Source organism: Cherax quadricarinatus, unplaced genomic scaffold (genome assembly GCF_038502225.1).
Source record: "Cherax quadricarinatus isolate ZL_2023a unplaced genomic scaffold, ASM3850222v1 Contig5950, whole genome shotgun sequence".
NCBI classification, from domain to species: domain Eukaryota; kingdom Metazoa; phylum Arthropoda; class Malacostraca; order Decapoda; family Parastacidae; genus Cherax; species Cherax quadricarinatus.
In genome coordinates this window covers 2,586-15,109 of record NW_027200976.1, presented here as the reverse complement: position 1 = coordinate 15,109, position 12,524 = coordinate 2,586, and the positions used below count along the sequence as shown (strand labels likewise).

The 12,524-nt window shown below is 39.5% G+C and overlaps 1 protein-coding gene across 1 annotated transcript; it reads left to right on the top strand.

Annotated features, from left to right (window-relative positions):
- The first annotated feature begins 161 nt into the window (after positions 1-161).
- LOC138852262 (saccharopine dehydrogenase-like oxidoreductase) lies at positions 162-12,213 on the top strand. Its single transcript, XM_070082012.1, has 3 exons — positions 162-314; positions 11,335-11,378; positions 12,057-12,213. Exons 1-3 carry the CDS (start codon positions 197-199, stop codon positions 12,195-12,197), a joined length of 303 nt encoding a protein of 100 aa, XP_069938113.1. The 5' UTR covers positions 162-196; the 3' UTR covers positions 12,198-12,213.
- Positions 12,214-12,524: the final 311 nt, after the last annotated feature.

The following is a 12,524-nucleotide window of genomic DNA, read 5'->3' as shown; positions in this document are numbered from 1 at the left end:
CAATTGTCATTTATCCATGGAAAAATGAAACTACTACGAGGTTTGGACTCATAATAGGTTGTGTGTATATCTAGCAGCAATTTTCACTGAAAAACTTTAGATCATTTTTTTAAACTAAATTTTTATATGCATTTGGATGAGAATATTGTTTATGAGAATGCAAGTACTGTGTTTTACATTTTAGTTCCTGGAAGGTATGCAGTTGAAATACAACAAAGCAGCAGAGAAGGCAGGAGTTCATATTGTTGGTGCTTGTGGTTATGACTCCATTCCTGCAGAAATAGGCATCTTACACATGATCAAGAATTTCAAAGGTATGACTCTTTGAATGCTTATTTTCGTAGTAGTTCAATATTTCATAGGATATCTTGAACTATGGTATGCTAAAATACCGTATTTTCTGGCATTTATGGTACATTTTTCTTTTTTCCAAAAAATTCTGGGGAAAATCACCCTGTGCCTTATATATTTTTTTTTTTTTTTTTTCAAGAAGTCTGTCGTCTCCCACCGAGGCAGGGTGACCCAAAAAAAAGAAAGAAAATCCCCAAAAAGAAAATACTTTCATCATCATTCAACACTTTCACCACACTCACACATTATCACTGCTTTTGCAGAGGTGCTCAGAATATAACAGTTTAGAAGCATATACGTATAGAGATACACAACATATCCCTCCAAACTGCCAATATCCCAAACCCCTCCTTTAAAGTGCAGGCATTGTACTTCCCATTTCCAGGACTCAAGTCCGACTATATGAAAATAACCGGTTTCCCTGAATCCCTTCACTAAATATTACCCTGCTCACACTCCAACAGATCGTCAGGTCCCAAGTATCATTCGTCTCCATTCACTCCTATCTAACACGCTCATGCACGCTTGCTGGAAGTCCAAGCCCCTCACCCACAAAACCTCCTTTACCCCCTCTTTCCAACCCTTTCGAGGACGACCCCTACCCCTCTTTCCTTCCCCTATAGATTTATATGCTTTCCATGTCATTCTACTTTGATCCATTCTCTCTAAATGACCAAACCACCTCAACAACCCCTCTTCTGCCCTCTGACTAATGCTTTTATTAACTCCACACCTTCTCCTAATTTCCACACTCCGAATTTTCTGCATAATATTTACACCACACATTGCCCTTAGACAGGACATCTCCACTGCCTCCAACCGTCTCCTCGCTGCTGCATTTACCACCCAAGCTTCACATCCATATAAGAGTGTTGGTACTACTATACTTTCATACATTCCCTTCTTTGCCTCCATAGATAACGTTTTTTGACTCCACATATACCTCAACGCACCACTCACCTTTTTTCCCTCATCAATTCTATGATTAACCTCATCCTTCATAAATCCATCCGCCGACACGTCAACTCCCAAGTATCTGAAAACATTCACTTCTTCCATACTCCTCCTCCCCAATTTGATATCCAATTTTTCTTTATCTAAATCATTTGATACCCTCATCACCTTACTCTTTTCTATGTTCACTTTCAACTTTCTACCTTTACGGGTAGGGGAGTTTCGGTGGGGGGAAATAAATGGGATTGAATCTGGAGTATCTGAGAGAGTTAGAGCAAAGGAAGGGGTAGCAGTAATGTTGAAGGATCAGTTATGGAAGGAGAAAAGAGAATATGAATGTGTAAATTCAAGAATTATGTGGATTAAAGTAAAGGTTGGATGCGAAAAGTGGGTCATAATAAGCGTGTATGCACCTGGAGAAGAGAGGAATGTAGAGGAGAGAGAGAGATTTTGGGAGATGTTAAGTGAATGTATAGGAGCCTTTGAACCAAGTGAGAGAGTAATTGTGGTAGGGGACCTGAATGCTAAAGTAGGAGAAACTTTTAGAGAGGGTGTGGTAGGTAAGTTTGGGGTGCCAGGTGTAAATGATAATGGGAGCCCTTTGATTGAACTTTGTATAGAAAGGGGTTTAGTTATAGGTAATACATATTTTAAGAAAAAGAAGATAAATAAGTATACAAGATATTATGTAGGGCGAAATGACAGTAGTTTGTTGGATTATGTATTGGTAGATAAAAGACTGGTGAGTAGACTTCAGGATGTACATGGTTATAGAGGGGCCACAGATATATCAGATCACTTTCTAGTTGTAGCTACACTGAGAGTAAAAGGTAGATGGGAGACAAGGAGAATAGAAGCATCAGGGAAGAGAAGAGGTGAAGGTTTATAAACTAAAAGAGGAGGCAGTTAGGGTAAGATTTAAACAGCTATTGGAGGATAGATGGGCTAATGAGAGCATAGGCAATGGGGTCAAAGAGGTATAGGGTAGGTTTAAAAATGTAGTGTTAGTGTTCAGCAGAAGTTTGTGGTTACAAGAAAGTGGGTGTGGGAGGGAAGAGGAGCGATTGGTGGAATGATGTAAAGAGAGTAGTAAGGGAGAAAAAGTTAGCATATGAGAAGTTTTTACAAAGTAGAAGTGATGCAAGGAGGGAAGAGTATATGGAGAAAAAGAGAGAGGTTCAGAGAGTGGTGAAGCAATGTAAAAAGAGAGCAAATAGCGGGAGCTGGACTTACCCTACCTTAACAAGTAGCCGGCAATGAAACTATTGTTACTATACACTCCCTCGCTACTCCTATCTATTGAACTTTTCCCTCGCACTCCCCCATACCAAGACTTATAGTCAAGGAGTATAAGAAGAATAGGCGAGGAAAAAGTTCTAACATGTGGAAGTCGCGTAAGGCAACAAATCTACTGACTGTCACGACTTAACCAGTCAGAGAAATAATTGGATGAACCATTGATATACACAATATGGAACTTAAAAGCCTGGAGTGCTAATGTCCACCTCAAGAGGCGACTGTTGGTTCCCTTAAAAGTTTCTAGGTATATCAAAGGTTTGTGGTCCGTTTCTAAAATGAATTCTTTTCCCAACAAATAAAGTTTAAGTTTGGAGATACCCCACACAAGGGCCAAACATTCCTTTTCTATGGTGGAGTATCTCGTTTCTGCGGGAAGGAGTTTCCGGCTTAGGAAGCATACAGGGAAGGGAGTACCATCATGGTATTGTAGTAACACCGCACCTAAGCCAGTATTGGAGGCATCAGTTCTTAAACAAAATGTTTTATTAATATCTGGAATCTTAAGTATAGGGTCTTTCGAAAAGATACTTTTAATCTCGTTAAACTTTTCCCGAGCTACGTTGGAAAGTTCAAAAGGTTCCTTCACAGACTTTTTAAGGAAGTCGGATAAGATGCCTGTAAGATCAGTAAGGTTCGGGATAAACCGTGCATAAAAATTTACAGTACCAAGAAAGCTACGCATGAGCTTCTTGGTTTTGGGGAATTTAAATTCTAATAAAGTTTTGATCTTACTGGGGAGAAGCTGCAGAGAGTTATTAGAAAGTATTAGTCCAAGATATCTAATCTTGTTATACCCAAGGAAGCATTTCTTCGGCTTGGCAATGAGGCCATGTGAGCGTAACCTACGCAAAACTGATGTTAATGTTTGGATATGTTCGCCCCACGTGGATGTCATTACGTAAATGTTATCAAAATAAACTGAAACATTTGGCATATTACCCAAGACCCTTCTCATCAGTCTCACATAGGTAGCACAGGCAGTTACCAAACCGAAGGGCGTAGTTCTGTACTGCATCAGTCCTTGGTGGGTAGGAAAAGTGGTGTACTGCTTAGAAGAAGGATCTAACATTACTTGATGATATGCCTGCGCAATATCAATCTCTGAAAAGAAGGAAGAGTCATAAAACTTGTGTAGATCGCTATCTATTAAAGGCATAGGCTCAGCATCCCACCGAGTTATAGCATTAAGGCCTCTGAAGTCAATAGCAAGTCTATATGAATTATCCTCCTTCTTAACCATGACTACTGGTGAGCAATATGCAGATACCGAAGGTTCAATGATCTTTAGTTTTAATAATTTGTCTACCTCTCGGTCAAATGCATCCCTAAGGTGAACTGGAACTGGGTATAATTTTCGTTTGATAGGATTATCCGTCACTAAGTCAATCTTATGGACTACAGTGGAGGTAACACCTGGAATATCAGTAAAAACGTCTGAGTTACTCACACATTGAAGTAGTTCATGTCTCTTATGGTCATCCAAAGTGGATTCATTAATTTCACTCCATAAGTGTTTGTTGCCGAATTTATTCCCGAGTGGTCGAGAGTCACCAAGTCATGGAGTTCTCGGGGGTCCACTCATAGCTTGTTGCACCCGAGTGGTCAGTTAGAGTTCTCCGTGTCAATTACGCACACCTTACATTCTTCAGTTGTCTTATCAAGTTCGTGTGGAAAAACAAGTCAAAGTTATTCAAACAGTTAACCGAATTTCTTCAGTAATATTTCTTAAGGATGTTGATATGATAAAGCTTAGGCTTCCCCTTGACTTCTATGAGGTAATCAACCTTCCCACAAATTTTTAATACTTTATATGGACCTTTCCATGCTACTAATAATTTATTTGACTTGATATGCAAAAGTACAAGAACTTCATCCCCTACTTTAAAACTTCTCCTCTGACTTTTGAAATCAAAATAGGTCTTGCACTGGTCCATTGACAAGCTTAAGTTTTTCGAAACTATGTCAGAGGTCTCCTCAAGTTTGGATCTAAGGTCAAGGAGAAACTGATAAGAAGACTGAACCTCAGCATTTACCTCCTCATTAGTCCATAAGTCATGAAGGATGGACAATGTACCTCTGGCCTGTCTACCATAGAGAAGTTCAAAAGGTGAAAACCCCAAAGAGTCACTGGGAACTTCCCTCATGGCAAACATAGCACAGGGTAGGTAACGATGCCACTCCTTAGGTTTAAGAGAGCAAAGTTTCCTTAAAATGGACTTGAGAACCGAATGCTGGTGCTCAATCCTCCCATTACAGCTGGGATGATATGGTGTTGTGAAGAGAGGCTTCTCTCCCAGAAGTTGGTAGAGATGTTGCATTAAGTCAGATGTGAATTGTGTCCCACGGTCAGACAAAATTTCTCTAGGAATGCCAACTCTGGAGAAGATGGACAAAAGGGCTTCAGCCACCTCTGTAGTAGTGATGCTCTTTAAGGGTACTGCTTCAGGGAAACTCGAAGCACAATCAACTAGTGTTAATATATATCTATGTCCTCCAGATGAAAGTGGTGATAAAGGACCAACGATGTCAATAGCTACTCTTTCAAACGGTACTGTAAAGATTGGCATTTTGACCATAGGTACTCGCCTGGTACCTCAGGAGGATGACAGTTGACAAACTTTACATGATCTACAATAGGTAGTGACATTTGAGGACGTTTTGGGCCAAAAATAGGTTTCCCTAATTTTATTTAAGGTTTTCTGCTGCGAGAAATGTCCGGCCACTGGTAGGTCATGAGCCATTTTAAGAACAGTCTGCATTGACTTGGAACAACTAAGATGGAATAGTCTATCTCATCTGAATTTAATTTGAATACTGACTTATACAAGATACCTTTTATATATTCAAATTTATATGAAAAGTTTTTCCTTTGATTAACTTGATTTTGTTTAGCTGCATTATGGCAATTCTGAAGAGAAGGGCAATTACGTTTTAAATTGACAAAGGAGTCCTTCGATATATCTAAAGGCTTAAAGTCAGGGAAAATCAAAGGATGGACAGTAGGAGAAGCCTGGGCTTTGGTCTGAGCCCTAGTCAAGACATTTATAGTATCGGAGGTTATATCTTCACTTTCATCTAGCAAGTGAACCGGTGATCCTACTACCTCGCTTTCAACAGTAGCATCACTGGTTTTTAATCCAAGCTTTCGAGAGTAGCATCACTGGTTTTTAATCCAACATGAATCTCACGAGACATTGTCTCATCTGAACTTTCGAGGGGCTTCTCTGACTCCACAGGAAGAGAATCTGAAAAGCTTATGTCCATCTTTGGTGATGAAAGGTCAACCTCAGAAGGAAGAATGGCACCTTTTACATTACCTATTAGTACGGAGCAAGAAGTGATGTGAGCTAGTACGGCTTCATACCATCCTGTGAACCATTTAGACCTAATGCAACAACGGATGGTAGGAAAAGTGTCCGTACGGCCCAAGTAGTCTGAAAGTATAGCAGAGGAATGAGTTTAAGATTAGGGAACAGCTTATCAGAAATGACTATACATGTGCATCCTGTGTCTCGTAAAATGGTAGATACATTAAGTCCATTAACTGTTCCTGAACAGAAGGGTGCTTGGTCATTACAGTCTTTAAACCATCTTCCAACTTTTTGGACCTTCTTAGAAGGACAATCGGGATGTTTGTCTCTTAACACCACACAAATGGCAAACAGGAATAAAAGAAGTCAGTTTATTTTCCGCTAGAGGCTTTGACTTCTTAAGATCTGGTGAACCCTTGCCCTTAGGGTTCGATCCGTTTAGGTCTTTATAGGAATTTTGAGCCTCAGCATACAAGTCAGCGGCCTCAGCAACTTCCTCAGCTTTAATCAGGTTACGTTCTCTAATGAATGTTCGTATCTGGTGAAGAAGAGCTCTCAGGAACTAGTCAGCAACTATGAAGTCTCTAAGAGATCCATAACTGTGATCAATTCCTGAACTCTCTATTCAAAAGTCTAACACATGAAAGAGTGTTACCTGTAACTGCTGAAAGTTTTGGCCAGGCTGTAAGGTGGCATACCTGAAATCTTTCCTATAAGAATTTGTGGTTTTTTGATATGCTTTAAGGATTGCCTTCTTCAGTAGGTTATATATCTTGCGACAAAGTTGCATAGATATTCAAAGCTGTACTAGAAAATAACATTCCTAACCTGGTAGCCCAGGAGTCAGCAGGCCATTCACAGAGGGTAGCGGTATTATCAAACCTGATAATGTATGAAGTTATGTCTTCCCCCTCTGTGAAGGGAGGTAAATTAGGTGTTGGAATATGTGCACTAGCTGCATGATGTTCAATTACTCCTTCCTCTAATTGTTGTTGTGTAAAAGTTAACTTTTTATTCTCTAATTCAAGGCGAGATTTTTCGAGCTCACAGTCTTTTTCTATCTCTCTTAACTCATGTTCTCTATCTTTTGCTCTTTCCTCAAATTCTCTTAATTTAACTTGTTCCTCGTGTACTTTAGCTCTCTCCTCACGATCAAGTCTATCACGCTCCTTTTTGTCTTCTCTCTCTCTTTCTAACTGTCTATCTTGGTTTTCTCTTTCAATTCGATCTCTCTCCTTTTTATCCTCTCTTTCGATTGTCTCTCTCCTTTCTCTTCTCTCTTTTGATTCTCTCTCTCTCCTTTTCCTCTTCTCTTTCGACTCTCTCTCTCTATCCTTTTCAATTCTTTCCTGGATTTTAGCACTAATGAAAGATTCTAAATTTTTTCCTGTTATTTCTAACTTACTTCCAGCATTCATCCAAAACTGGTATTCCTCCATACTTGCAAGAATAACTTAAACTACCAGGGGAAAATGAAACGGGTATCAAAGAAAACGGAGGGTTCAATTCCTTCTCCACTCAAACTGTAAATAAACCAGAGGGCTCAATCCCTGCTTTGATTAAACAATATGTATTAGTGAAAATGAAGGGTTCTGTGCCGGCTCCGAGCAAACAATAAGTAGAATGGGGTCCCTTGACCATCCAATCTTCTCACCAACAAATCAAGAGTGTCCTACGACAGTTCCCTTGATATAATAAAGAGCTCAATTAAACAAATTGTCACTGGAAAATCTCGGGTCCCTAGAGTTTATTCCTCCAAATTGTTTGAAGCCCACAAAGACAGGTGGCAGAATTAACTAGTATATCCTGCCTTGACTTGACTTACAAAAAAATGAGACTATAACAATCACCAAATCTTTTAAATACCTGTACTGTAGTCCTACCATAGAGAATGATTACTCATGGCTAGTGGTAACCATCTGTGGTATGCGGCGTTGAAGTTAAAATGGTAGATTCGAGAAGGAGTTGAATCTTGATTCAGTCGAGCAAATCCTGGCAAGGTCGCCACTTGTGAAGGCTTACACAGCCTTATTACCAAGGCTGGCTCCTCCTCAGGAAAATTAAGGAATAAAAAACGAAATAATAATTCACAAAGATAGCATTTTATATTTTCTAAATAATAAATTGTAAAAAGAGAGCAAATGAGAGAGTGGGTGAGATGTTATCAACAAATTTTGTTGAAAATAAGAAAAAGTTTTGGAGTGAGATTAACAAGTTAAGGAAGCCTAGAGAACAAATGGATTTGTCAGTTAAAAATAGGAGAGGAGAGTTATTAAATGGAGAGTTAGAGGTATTGGGAAGATGGAGGGAATATTTTGAGGAATTGTTAAATGTTGATGAAGATAGGGAAGCTGTGATTTCGTGTATAGGGCAAGGAGGAATAACATCTTGTAGGAGTGAGGAAGAGCCAGTTGTGAGTGTGGGGGAAGTTTGTGAGGCAGTAGGTAAAATGAAAGGGGGTAAGGCAGCCAGGATTGATGGGATAAAGATAGAAATGTTAAAAGCAGGTGGGGATATAGTTTTGGAGTGGTTGGTGCAATTATTTAATAAATGTATGGAAGAGGGTAAGGTACCTAGGGATTGGCAGAGAGCATGCATAGTTCCTTTGTATAAAGGCAAAGGGGACAAAAGAGAGTGCAAAAATTATAGGGGGATAAGTCTGTTGAGTATACCTGGTAAAGTGTATGGTAGAGTTATTATTGAAAGAATTAAGAGTAAGACGGAGAATAGGATAGCAGATGAACAAGGAGGCTTTAGGAAAGGTAGGGGGTGTGTGGACCAGGTGTTTACAGTGAAACATATAAGTGAACAGTATTTAGATAAGGCTAAAGAGGTCTTTGTGGCATTTATGGATTTGGAAAAGGCGTATGACAGGGTGGATAGGGGGGCAATGTGGCAGATGTTGCAGGTGTATGGTGTAGGAGGTAGGTTACTGAAAGCAGTGAAGAGTTTTTACGAGGATAGTGAGGCTCAAGTTAGAGTATGTAGGAAAGAGGGAAATTATTTCCCAGTAAAAGTAGGCCTTAGACAAGGATGTGTGATGTCACCGTGGTTGTTTAATATATTTATAGATGGGGTTGTAAGAGAAGTAAATGCGAGGGTCTTGGCAAGAGGCGTGGAGTTAAAAGATAAAGAATCACACATAAAGTGGGAGTTGTCACAGTTGCTCTTTGCTGATGACACTGTGCTCTTGGGAGATTCTGAAGAGAAGTTGCAGAGATTGGTGGATGAATTTGGTAGGGTGTGCAAAAGAAGAAAATTAAAAGTGAATACAGGAAAGAGTAAGGTTATGAGGATAACAAAAAGATTAGGTGATGAAAGATTGGATATCAGATTGGAGGGAGAGAGTATGGAGGAGGTGAATGTATTCAGATATTTGGGAGTGGACGTGTCAGCGGATGGGTCTATGAAAGATGAGGTGAATCATAGAATTGATGAGGGGAAAAGGGTGAGTGGTGCACTTAGGAGTCTGTGGAGACAAAGAACTTTGTCCTTGGAGGCAAAGAGGGGAATGTATGAGAGTATAGTTTTACCAACACTCTTATATGGGTGTGAAGCATGGGTGATGAATGTTGCAGCGAGGAGAAGGCTGGAGGCAGTGGAGATGTCATGTCTGAGGGCAATGTGTGGTGTGAATATAATGCAGAGAATTCGTAGTTTGGAAGTTAGGAGGAGGTGCGGGATTACCAAAACTGTTGTCCAGAGGGCTGAGGAAGGGTTGTTGAGGTGGTTCGGACATGTAGAGAGAATGGAGCGAAACAGAGTGACTTCAAGAGTGTATCAGTCTGTAGTGGAAGGAAGGCGGGGTAGGGGTCGGCCTAGGAAAGGTTGGAGGGAGGGGGTAAAGGAGGTTTTGTGTGCGAGGGGCTTGGACTTCCAGCAGGCATGCGTGAGCGTGTTTGATAGGAGTGAATGGAGACAAATGGTTTTTAATACTTGACGTGCTGTTGGAGTGTGAGCAAAGTAACATTTATGAAGGGGTTCAGGGAAACCGGCAGGCCGGACTTGAGTCCTGGAGATGGGAAGTACAGTGCCTGCACTCTGAAGGAGGGGTGTTAATGTTGCAGTTTAAAAACTGTAGTGTAAAGCACCCTTCTGGCAAGACAGTGATGGAGTGAATGATGGTGAAAGTTTTTCTTTTTCGGGCCACCCTGCCTTGGTGGGAATCGGCCAGTGTGATAAAAAAAAATAATATTTTCCTATTTTTTCCTCATATTAACCAGACTTGAGTCCTGCAGGGGAAAAGTACAATCCCTGCACTCTTAAGGAGGGGTTTGGGATATTTGCTGTTTAGAGCAGTATCATTCCTGCACGCCTCTGGAAAGTCGGTGATAGTGCGAATGATGGTGAAAGTGTTTCTTTTCCTTGGGTCACCCTGTCTTGGTGGGAGACGGCTAGTGTGTTAACCCATTATCGGGCAAAGGCAAAAAAATTACTGAAAAAAATCCATCAAACTAGAACTCCTAAAATCCAACTGGGGATATATTATTGTATATTGTGTTATACCCCAGTTGTGTATTAATCGTAAATTTGGTCCTCCAAACAGAACTAGCAACATTATATTTTGGCAGTTGACCCAGACTTTCATTTTTGGCAACTAACACTAAATTTGATACTGCTACACAAAGTTAATTTAAAATAATTTCTACACTTAGTAAGTTGTACTCATTGTGTTAGACATTCTTTATTTCAGTGTTGCTTTTGGGAATATATTACCTCTTTGAATAATATTTATTATGTTTATAGTTTTATTTCTTCTTAGATTTAGTAATTTATACAGAAGGGCTACTAGCCCTTTGCTCCTGACCCTTTAGTCAGTTTTTTACAATATGCATGGCTTATAGAGGAAAGATTCCTTTCCACTTTCCCATGGTGATGAAAGGAAAATAAATAAGAACGAGAACTATTAAGAAAAGTAAAAAAAACTCAGGTGTGTATGCATGTACATGCATGTGTAGTGTGACCTAAGTGTAAGCAGAAGTAGCTAGATGTGCCCATTATTTTGTGTGTTTATGGAAAAAAAAAAGGAAAAAAAAAAGACTCCAGCAATTGTGTAAAATAATTATACATTTGTTTCACAGTCATTTGGTAGGACAATAGTACCTCCCTGGGTGGTTGCTGTCTACTATTTGTGAAGGATGCAGGGAAACTGGCTACTGGCATGTGAGTCTTGGAGGTGGGAAGTAGAGTACCCAGTTTCTGAAGGTGGTGTGTGGATATTTGCAGTTTGAAGGGGCATCAGAACTGTATTATCACTGTATCTAGCAAGGCGGTGATAGAGTAAATGATAGTTAACGTGTTATTTTTCCTTAGGGTCACCCTGCCTTGGTGGGAGGCAGCTGGTGTGTTTTAAAATAATTTTTTTATGAAAAATCTCTTATTTCAGTGAAGTAATAGCTTTCTCATTTTTTTTTTTCAGGGGAACTGAACTCTGTAGAAATGTTCGCCACAGTCAGCACTCGGGTAAGAGACCTCTAGATTGTTAATATTATTTTTTTTTTTTCAGTGAATCGTCCATATCCAACTGAGGCAGTGACCTAATTTATACAGGAAAAGGGGTTACTAGCCCCTTGCTCCCAGCATTTTAGTAACTTCTTACGACACACATGGCTCACAGAGGAAGAATTCTTTTCCACTTCTCCATGAAGATATATGACGACTGGGTGGATGTATATTAGAGCTGATTTCTTCTATTCTGTTTAGTACAATATGCAGTACACTACTGTATAAACATTTAAAAATGTACTAAAAATGTTATAAATGGCGCAAAGGTGACATTAAAACGATATCAGAGATGGTTAATGTAAACCCACTACCATTATGATATGTTCCATGCACACTATAATACTGACAAGATAATGATCTTGGATCATTATCTTGTCAGTGAGAAGGAACATTGTGAGGCCAGGACTGGTAGATGAAGAGACCATGAATATCATGTCTTCAAATGTGTATTCTGAAGGGTATTAAATATTCTTTGAGGGTGAAGAAACATCTACATAAGCAAAACAAGGGTTAGGACTCATATTAGAGTTGTGTATTAGGGCCAATTTAACTCTGGCATCTTGTGAAGGCTTGAATAAGACCAGCTGTTGGTGTGATTTACATAAACTTATTTTTTTAAATATTCCTACCTCATAGGGTGCAGACTCGACAATTCATACAGGAACCATGGAATCGGCTGCCTTAGCTATTGCTAATCAAAGTGAGATTGGAAGGATCCGACAAGAGCTGTTTCCCGTGCCACTACCAAAACCCAAGTTTAAAGTTGCAAAAAAGTAAGTTAAGGCTTTTAGTCTTTGTTTTAATATACTCATTGATAACTTTTATGCAAAACAGTTTTTCAGTGGTTGGTTGTCTGTGGCAGAAATAAGAGTATGGGAATAATGTTTATTATTTTTGTTTAGTAAGTTTGCACACTTCCCTTACACATTTCTCAGGATCTTTCATAATCCAGACCATATGTTATTTATTGAACAACCCTGGGAACATTACATAACCTTGACATACTCCTACCAGTCAGTTGATGTACCACTAATTCTTACACATGCTTTGGGCCCATAATAAACATCTAACTGCATTAAGCAGGGTTCCTCCAGAATAATAAAT